Source organism: Vipera berus, assembly GCF_964194415.1.
Source record: "Vipera berus genome assembly, chromosome: 3".
Classification (NCBI taxonomy): Eukaryota; Metazoa; Chordata; class Lepidosauria; order Squamata; family Viperidae; genus Vipera; species Vipera berus.
The window spans coordinates 122223615-122234185 of NC_138204.1; the positions used below are offsets into that span (position 1 = coordinate 122223615).

The 10571-nt window shown below is 45.5% G+C and overlaps 2 protein-coding genes across 2 annotated transcripts in view; one reads left to right on the forward strand and one right to left on the reverse strand.

Annotated features, from left to right (window-relative positions):
* Window positions 1–10571, forward strand: part of KIAA0232 — a 237712-nt gene that overhangs the window by 59439 nt on the left and 167702 nt on the right. The window lies entirely within an intron of this gene.
* Window positions 1454–10170, reverse strand: CFAP184 (cilia and flagella associated protein 184). The gene is made up of 2 exons (XM_081326100.1): window positions 8905–10170; window positions 1454–2779 (listed from the first exon to the last, which is right to left on the reverse strand). Exons 1-2 carry the CDS (start codon window positions 9991–9993, stop codon window positions 2234–2236), a joined length of 1635 nt encoding a protein of 544 aa, XP_081182226.1. The 5' UTR covers window positions 9994–10170; the 3' UTR covers window positions 1454–2233.

The following is a 10571-nucleotide window of genomic DNA, read 5'->3' on the forward strand; positions in this document are numbered from 1 at the left end:
TATGTCATATAATGTGTACGATGTGCACCAGTTTGAATGATAAATCTGTTACTTTAGATAATATCAATTTTATTTATTCAAGTGTTTCATTGACTACTATAAAGGTTCTGATTCCAAATGTTCAATACATTGCTTACTATTGCATGGTCTCATATAAATTGTTTATTTGTATTTGTAACAGTCCAAAATATTTATGTTTACTGGAACTACTGCCCCTTCTTTATTAGGGCCTTAAGGAGATATGATCCATTCTAAGCCATGTTAAGCAACTGGCATTATGGTATAATATAAACTTTACAGCCATCAATCCACTTCATTTTTCAACACCTGTTTAAATTTAATCCTTGTTTTATTTTTATTGGACCATGTTGTTCATTCTGCCAGTCAGTGAATCTCATTTTCAATATGTATTGGAACCATTTGGAAAAGAAAGTTCTGATAAAAATTAACCTTGATGGCTGCAATTCAAGAAAGTTTATTCCTTCTCTCCTGAAATAACTGCCATTTTCTTTTTCCAGCCTTTTAAATAATTATTTTTAACTAAATAATTTTATGAAGTATTTAATTTTTTTTAGGTCTTAAAACCATTTCTAGATGCAGGTGTTGTTTTCCTTCCTCTATTACAATGCCAATAAATGCTATTGTATTGAGTGTTGGTTGAGTGACTGTGAGTATAATTTCATTGGCATATAATTTCAGAAATTTTATTTTCTTGACATATTTTCATTACCAATAGTTTTAATGCCAGTAGAAAAGGGGAAAAGGGATAATATTGTCTTTTCCCTTTTGTATAATGCATGGTAGTGATAAATAGCCGTTTACTATTTTCTTGGCGTTTTGTCCTTTATATTCTGTATCCCTATGAAAAAAAAGCTACATCTTTTTTATGCAAACATAAAACTTCATCCTAGATTGTCAAAGGTTTTCTGCATAAACAAGGATTTTAGCCATTTTTTGTTGATGTGATTTAATCAATAACAAAAATGATGTTGTCTCTGATATCTCTTCAGAACAAATCCATTCTGATCAGGTTATATCATTTTAATTTAAAAACTACTTGTTGTCTTTGAGTATTGCCTTAAAAAGCTTATCTACATTCAGTAAAGAAATTAGGCTGTATGTCTATAAGCAAATCAAAATCTTTTTAAATTTATAGCTAAAAGTGTTCCTGAATCTCTCTTACTACTTGAGTAATAGTTTTAACTACAATTACTTGGAAAGTCTTCTGGTATATTGCAGAAATGCCATCATATCCCAGAGCTGTTTTTTTTTCCCTCTTTAGTTTTATCTTAGGGGGTATGGAATGATTAAAGAATTCTTGTTGATCTACACATTTTGGAAGTAACATCCTATTCAAATATTCTTCATTGTTTTCTGGGCTTACTATATAATTTAAAATAATTTAATTTACAATAGTTTTTCTGCCCATCTGATTTTTATCCCATCTTTATTGCTTTATAAGTAACTCAAGGCAGCAAACATACTTAATACTCCTTCCTATTTTCCCCATAACAACAACTCTCTGAGGTGTGTTGGACTGTAGTGGGGAAAAAACTAGGCTCTTCAGAATTTTCTTCAAGAGAAACAAGCATATTTCTTCCAAAACTTTCAAAGTCCTTTGTCTTATCACAATTCCCCAAGCATATCTGTCATCTCCAATTTCCCACACATACACATTTAAAAAGGTAAAGGTTCCCCTGCACATGCGAGCTAGTCGTTTCTGACTCTAGTGAAAGCCATCTTTATTGAGGAAAGAACTAAATGACTAAATAAAAAATGCTTTCAAAAGATGACACATAACATTTTTTTAATTTACTAGAACAATTTTGATACTATTAAAGGGTCAAGGAAAAATGAAGATAGGTTACCTATTATAGCTAATTAAAAACACAAAAAGGCGAATTTCTCCAATGGAGGCTAAGCATTTTACAACTTTATTATGCTTATTCATTAATAATTGCCAATGTTTGCTTATGGTCTATTTTTACATTAAAAATTGAATACAGATTCTGTTAGTTTAGTTTTGTATACTTTTAGTGTCAATTATAAATTAACAGGGTATTTATGAAGGTATTATTAAAGTGATATCCTCTCTTTCTGCTTATATAAGCACTCATGATGGCTATTTGAATTTGAGGCCCAATTGTCTCCTAACCACACCTTAATCTATAGACACAAGTATGTTTTAAAATTTTTTGACATATTACTTTGTCCTATTTACCATTAAAGACATTTAGAATGGCAGAAAAGATTTTGCCCCTTTGATTTTCTTTTTGATTCCATTGCAAGTAAGGGACAATCCAGCATGATGACGCTTCAATATTTCCAATTTCTCTTTCAATATCTCAGCAGCATCCACTTTCTCCTCAAAGTCCCTCAATAGCAATGTATTTCCAAGTAAACCACATTTCTGTTGAAGCCTCTGATTGTCTATTCTCAATTTATCACGAGCCTGCTTGGTCCTTGTTAATATGTCTCTGTTTTGAGCTACTAGACTCTCCACTGCCATTAGCTGACCCTTCTGGCCTTGATTCTCTGCTTCCACAAACTGCAGTTTTTCTTTTAGTTGAGACAGTACTTGCACTGTATTGGTGACCTTTCTCCTGAGTTTTTGAAGTTCTTCATTACGCTCTTCAATTTTTTCATTGTAGGTCTGGTTTTCTATCTTCAGTTGCTCAAAGTCTATTAAATGTAAGCCTTCTGCCAGTTCTTCTTGGGCTTTTAGACTTGCATCAAGTTTTTGGATCCTGTGTTTCAATTTTATATTTTCAAGACGTACCTAAAATGATAAAAACTGGTCTAATGATACTACCAAATAATTGTTTTATGTTGGAGCAATACTAATTTGAAATACAGTGTGTGGCATGCCATGAGAACATGGCCTTTTATTAGCCATTCTCTAAATCAGAGATTTGGATAATAGTTATAAAGAGTCTTTAGGAATGATTTGCAAAGACCTCTTCAGTTAATTAAAGAGAAAATTTCTTTCTGATCTCTGTTATGTTATAGGGCAATTCTTAAGATTTAGCCTTCAGATAAGCCCCACTGATTTACCCGTAAAAGACCATGGGATTTGTTGGCAGTCAGAGTGAAAATGGGAGTTATGGGAGTTTGCTTATGTAGCCGGTTGTTTTTGTGCCCTGCTCATTGAGCAGGTCACCGGTCTACCCTCCCTAATACACACACACACACACACACACACACATTCTCTCTCTTAGTTAGTGCTCTGGGACATAACTTTAATCTGGATGCTCAGGGCCTTATCTGCAACCTGTCACTATCAGAGACACATTTGATGAGAACACAAAGAAGGATTTCTTTATGGTTGTTTTAGTATTTGGACATCAAGGCAGGCTTCTGTCATTTGAATGAATTATTGCTGATGATGCTCGGTGGCATGCTGCATCTGATGAATTATATTGTTAGCCAACTTGAGCACCATCCAATATGTGGCTCATCCCATATATTTACAACTACCAAAGGACTTAAGACTTCAAGCTTGGTTATTTCTTATACTTTGAATTTTAGAATATACCAAGTCAAGGGCATGAGTTTTATGAATCAATGATTTTATAATAAAGTGCTTTAATGGCTCCTTCAGCTATTATTTTCTTTTGAGCAAACATATTTGTCATCTATACCAATGACACTGATGTCTTACAACTAGAATACAATGGAGTCCATGTGAATCGGTGGCCATAGATAGTAGCCTATAAAAAAATTGGACACTGTAGATGACACATTAAATTGGGCTAATAAACATTTGAAAATTAATACAACTGTTTGAAAAAAATCATTGATTTCACATCTTCAAGAAGCACTACTCACTAACTGGGAGTCAATTCTAGAATAAGGAAATATAAGGAAATTGCAGAGAAGCTAAATAATTTCTAAAGTCTGCTATGTAGAAAACATAGAGCAGAAACAATAGTTTAAACTGATACTTCCAGGAAAGAAATACAAAAGCAACTTCCAGGAAAGAAATACAAAATCAAAACAGCTAAGACTGTATGGAACTGTATGGAACTTTCCTTTTGCCTACTGAGGCTCTATTCCCAAAGAATGACCTCTAGTTCCCCAATGTTTCCTACTTCTGATTTAGAAGCTGATGTTGTGCAGACAAATTTGAAGACCAAGATGATCCAGCAGATACTATTTACTTGGACTTTCAAAAGTTTTGTGATACAGTCCTTGACCATTATATTCCTGGCTACCATGAGAACAGAATAGTAGATTTTGTTAACATTCAGTATAATTCTTAAGTTTGGGGTGTATATCCTTGCCTCATTGCTCTTTCATCAGTTAAGCCAGTGAAATATTGAATGTAGAAGAACTGAAACTTAAATCTAGATAAGCAGTTTTTTTACAAAAATCCTGATAAGAAATTTTATAAACTAATTATTCCTCATCAACCTGTTACTGTTTGTAGCACACATACTAACCTAGGCTGTTAAAAATTACAAATTCTGCCATTATAAAGGTTTACTTTACTTTGCAATTTAGGAATTTTACAGGCTTATTTACAAGGCTGGCCATAAGATCCAGGAAATGGTTTGGTTTAGATTAACTTTGCTTTTTCTGAGAATGACATTTCAATCAGTTTCAATTCCTCCTAATCATGAATTTGGTGCCCTTAATAGGCCTTATAGTTATGAGATAATACATGCCCGCTCAGTGTTAAGTCTCAAAGACTCTTCAGTTGAAAGATGTAGAAAAAAGAGATTGCCACATCTTAAAATGAGTTAATGCAATTATCCCAACAGCAGGCTGCTTAGACAGGGCATTGCCGGGAATGCCTTTCTCCGCTGCTGGAATATCGTTTGGATTGGCGGGCGGACGCTTGGGGGAGAGAATGTTTTTGCCCTCCCCCCCCAGACTGGCGGCAGTGGCCGGCGACCCGAAGATCGGCAGAGGCCTGGCTTGCTTTCTGTGCTGGCAGGCAGGTACTATGGCTATCTCCATGCCCGGCTGGAATCAAGACCTCCCCATTGACAGACCAGTTTGGCCTGGGACTTGACCGTGGTGGGAGGACGGTCTTGGACTGGTCACTGACCACCTCACTGGTGTGAGAGACCAGTTGGGGTGGGCTTGGCCCAGGACTCCCTCTTCTCTCCACTCCAGATTGGACTCCTCAGCCGGAGTGAGAGGACGGCTGGGGCTTCCTTTTGATTGCCATCTCAGGTGAGAGCTGAGATGGTCTAGTGGATCGAGAGACATGCCTACTGGATTTAATATTTCATATGTATAACAATACTCCATCGAACTACCCTTTGGACATATCTGTAACATCTGCCCTATATGGACATTTTAGTGCTGCATGGTTTGTTTCCATTATTCCGAAGCTGATCTGTATGCCCTCAGGGGGGTTTCTCCCTCCTGGGTGTGACCTACCGCCTGTTTCCACACTCCCCTTAATGACGAGCCCAATTGTTGGGACTCCGAGAGGTGGCTGGGCTTAGATAGGGGCCTCGAGCTGAGACGCGCTAAGAGGCCCCTGATACATTTTTTAGCCGGTTATTTTAAAAGGTTAGGGAGGGGGAGGGGTAGGAGGGTGGGGAGGGAATCTTTAACCAGCACTCAGTCTGGGCCTGTTAGGGGTCCTGACGGGATGGGGTTGGGGGAGGTGTTTGCTGGTTCTGTGAATGTTGGGGTGGGGCTTCAAATCCCCACGACGATAGGGAATGGCAGCAGGTGGTTGCACGGAGGGCCATATCAACATCTGGGATCGCACCCCCGCTGTCTCCAAGCGGTGGCGCGCTCCGACCCTCCGGTTAGCACCCTTTTACCCGGGGATGAGGGTGATAGGTCCCTGAGCTCAGGCTGGTTTATTTTAACGCCAGATCCGTCGTTAACAAGGCTCCCCTCATTCATGATTTGATCGAGGAGGAATGTGCGGATCTGGTGTGCATTACGGAGACTTGGCTGGGCTCGGAGGGAGGGGTGCCTGTGACCGAGTTATGCCCTCCAGGTTTCCGGGTGCTACACCAGCCACGGGCTCAGGGCAGGGGTGGTGGGGTGGCGGTGGTTGTCCGGGAGACTTTATGCCTGCGGGAGGCCACCATTGTCCAGATGGCCGGGAGTGAATCCCTCCTCTTGAGATGTGGTCCTCGGGCTCAGTTGGGCTTGTTGCTCACATACCTGGCGCCCAGCTGTGTGGCAACAGCCCTGCCCGAGCTGCTCGACACTCTCTCAGGGTTGGCGGTGGAGTTCCCCAGGCTTATAGTTCTGGGTGACTTCAACCTGCCTTCACTGGGAGGGTCATCTGAGTTAGCCCGGGAGTTCATGGCCTCCATGACGGCCATGGGCCTGACCCAAGTTATTGAGGGCCCGACTCGTGGGGGATCATACTCTCGACCTGGTGTTCCTATCTGGACAGTGGCTGGATGATCTGGGAGGGGGTTCACCAACCATTGCTCCCCTGTCATGGTCAGATCATTACCTCCTGCGGCTGGTCTTCCGTTATGCCACCCCCCGCCACTGGGCTGCGGAACCGACCAGGTGGTTCTGCCCTAGGCGCCTAATGGACCCGGAACGGTTCCAGAGGGCGCTTGGGCCTATACCCATCACCCTTACCCACAGCCCAGTCGATGTCCTGGTGGATGCCTGGGAAAGGGCGGCCGCCAGGGCACTTGACTGTGTTGTACCCTTGCGACCTCTGACCCGGCACAGATCCCGTTGGGCTCCATGGTTCTCTGCGGAGCTCCGAGAGATGAAGCGTCGGAGACGGGGTCTAGAGAGCGGTTGGAGGTCCATCCGATCCGAATCTGACCGATTGCAGTTAAGAACCTTTATAAGGTCTTATCTTGCGGCGATAAGGACGGCGAAGTCTAACTACTTCGCTGCCCTTATCGCGTCCGCAGATAATCGCCCGGCCGCCCTGTTTAGGGTAACTCGCTCCCTCCTTAATCAGGAGGTGAGGGAGGATCCCTTACGGGGACGAGCCGAGGAGTTTAGTCATCATCTGGCGGACAAAATCGCTCAGATCCGGACCGGTCTGGACTATGACGGGGCAGAGTCTGATGTGGAGGAATCGGACGGTCTTGAGCATGTTATCTGGACTGAGTTCGATCCTGTTTCCCCTGATGATGTGGACAGGATCATGGGGAGGCTGAGCACCACCACCTGTTTGTTGGATCCGTGCCCCTCCTGGCTAGCTTATGCGGCCCGGGAGGGGACACGAGGCTGGTTCCACGCAGTAATAACTGCTTCTTTGAAGGAGGGTGTCTTCCCTGCCGCCTTGAAGGAGGCGGTGGTGAGACCCCTCCTCAAGAAGCCTGCCCTGGACCCGGCTGTTTTAAATAACTATCGTCCAGTCTCCAACCTTCGCTTTTTGGCAAAGGTTGTTGAGAGTGTGGTGGCGCATCAGCTTCCTCTGTTCCTGGAGGAAACTGATTATCTGGACCCGTACCAATCGGGTTTCAGGCCCGGATACAGCACGGAGAGGGCATTGGTCGCGCTGGTGAATGATCTCTGGAGGGCTCGGGACAGGGGTTGCTCCTCTGTCCTGGTCCTATTAGATCTCTCAGCGGCTTTCGATACCATCGACCATGGTATCCTACTGCGGCGTCTCAGGGGGTTGGGAGTGGGAGGTACCGTTTTACGGTGGTTCTCCTCCTATCTCCTGGGCCGTCTGCAGTCGGTGTTGACGGGAGGGCAGAGATCCGCCCCAAGGCCTCTCATTTGTGGAGTTCCTCAGGGGTCGGTTCTCTCGCCCCTCCTGTTCAACATCTGTATGAAGCCACTGGGTGAGATCATTCGTGGTTTCGGGGTGGGGTATCATCAGTACGCTGATGATACCCAACTTTTTCTTTCCACCCCGAACCAACCCAGCGATGCCCTCGCTGTGATGTCCCGTTGCCTGGAGGCGGTCCAGGTCTGGATGGGGAGAAACAGGCTTCGTCTCAATCCCGCCAAGACTGAGTGGCTGTGCATATCGGCATCTCGGGTCAACCAGACTATTCCATCTCTAACGATGGGGGGGTGAGGTGTTACCCCCCGTTGATAGGGATCGCAACGTGGCCGTCCTCCTGGATTCACGACTCAATTTTGAAGACCATATAGGAGCCGTGACCAGGGGGGCTTTTGCCCAGGTTCGCCTGGTGCGCCAGTTGCGACCCTATCTGGACCGAGATGCCTTACGCACAGTCACTCATGCGCTCGTGACCTCCCGTTTAGACTACTGCAACGCTCTCTACATGGGGCTGCCCTTGAGGACCACTCGGAGGCTTCAGCTGGTGCAGAATGCGGCCGCGCGAGTTGTGATGGGGGTTTCCCTATACTCCCATGTAACACCTCTACTCCGCGAGCTGCATTGGCTTCCGGTTGCCCTCCGGGTGAGATTCAAGGTACTGGTGATGACCTATAAAGCCCTAAATGGCTTGGGTCCGGGATATCTGAGGGAACACCTGCTGCCGGCATCAAGTTCCCTTCGTCCAGTGCGCTCCCACAGGGAGGGTCTTCTCAGGGTGCCACCGGTAAGAGATTGCCGGCGGACGACACCCAGGGATAGGGCCTTCTCAGTGGGGGCGCCTGCCCTTTGGAACCAGCTGCCAGTAGAGCTGAGGACTGCCCCCGACGTCCGTTCATTCCGCCAGGACCTGAAGACCTGGCTCTTCGAGCTCTCTGGCCCAGGCTGAGGATTAATCTTAATTTTAACTGGGGTTTTATTTATGCAGGGACAAATATAATTTTTTTTAAAATTTGTTTTTAACTTTTGTATCTTGGTTTTTTAATCACCCTGTAAACTGCCCTGAGTCCTTTGGGAAAGGGTGGTATATAAATGTAATTAATAATAATAATAATAATAATAATAATAATAATAATAATAATAATAATAATAATAATAATAATAATAATAATAATAATAATAATAATTTAACATCCCTCTTCTTATGCAGGGCTCACCTCTGTCAACTCCTTCTCCTTGCTTTGTTCTTTAGCTTGGATCTTGTCCACTTCCTTGATGGCAGCTTGTCTACCTCCCAGCCGCCTCCCCATAGTATACACAGCTACTTCCTTCTTGACTGCCTGATAGGTCTTCCATTCACTCTCCACCTTGGCCAATTTCTGATCGCAGGACCGCTGGAGAGCATCGATCTCTTTCTGGTACCAAGCCGTCTCCTCCGCCTGCTGGTTGCGCAATTTCTCCAACATGGCCAGGTAGCGGCTGTAGCGCTGCTCCCAGTCGGAGATGTGCTGCTCAAGTTCTCGGAGGCGATCCTTGCCCTTGGCTTTGTTCAAGAGCTCGGCCAGTTTGCCCTGCAGCTTGGCGTTGTAGCCGCGGAGGCGGCCTCGCTCGGCCAGCAGCTGGCGGTACTGTTCGGCGAGTTCGGTTCGGCGCCGCTGCTCCTCGGCCGCCCGCTGCTCCCTCTGCTCCTCCGTCTCGTTTTCCAGCGGGCCTTCCTGGCTCTCCGGGCTGCCGCCGAGATCGACGGAGCAGCTGCTCGCCTGCCTCTGCTCCAACTTCCAGAGCGTGCTGCTGAGCCTGTGGCCCAGCTCCACGCCAACCTGGAAGGGAGACGGCTCGGCCAGCTCGCCCTCGTCGAAGGAGGCGCTGGTGGGCAAGTCGCGGAGGAGCGACAACCTGCTGGAGGCGACCGCCGGCGCCCCGCTCGGTCCTTCCAGTTTCTCCAGAGAGGAGATCTCCGACGGAGCCCTCGCCTCCTCCTCCTCCCCATCCTTCGGTGCCTCGGCTGCTCCCGGACCTTCGCCCGAGGTGGCGGGCTCCGATTGCTTCTCCGCCAGGGACTGCCGGTCCGCTCCTTCTAACGCTGGCGGCTCTTCGGCCGTCGCTGGCGATTTCTCTCCTCCGGCCGCCTCGTCTCCCTCGCCTTCCTCCGCCGCCGTCGGAGGCTCCGCAGCGGCGGCACTCTTCGCCGTCTCCGCGTCCGCGGGCGACTTACGTGGTTCTGGGGAGATCGGGACCGCGACATCCTCGAGGTCTTGGGCCACTGGAGTAGAGACCTCCTCCGGCACCTCCTGTATCTCCTCCATAGCATCCAACCCTTTCTCTCTCTCTCTCTCTCTCTCTCTCTATCTATCTATCTATCATCTATCATCTCTCTATCCCTATCTATCTATCTCTCTATCTATCTATCTCTCTATCTCTCTCTATCTCTCTCTCTCTCTCTCTCTCTCTCTATCTATCTATCTATCTATCTATCTATCATCTATCATCTCTCTATCTCTATATCTATCTCTATATCTATCTCTATATCTATCTATCTATCTATCTATCTATCTATCTATCTATCTATCTATCTATCTATCTATCTATCTATCTATCTATCTATCTATCTATCTATCTATCTATCTATCTATCTATCTATCTATCTATCTCTTTCTCCCCCCCCCCGCACCAAACAAATCGCTTTGCTCCGTCGCTAGGCGACAGAAGTTCCTTTTCTCAACCAATGGGAAGGAATTAAGAGAAGCGAGGCCTGATTGGAAGTTGGGCGTGGAAGAGCGTCGGACATTTCGGAGTCGATTGGCCGTTCCTTCCTGGGACACACCCACCAAGCTCTGCCTCGATTAGTGGGCGGGAGTTGGTCCCTGTCGCAAACTTGGACGTC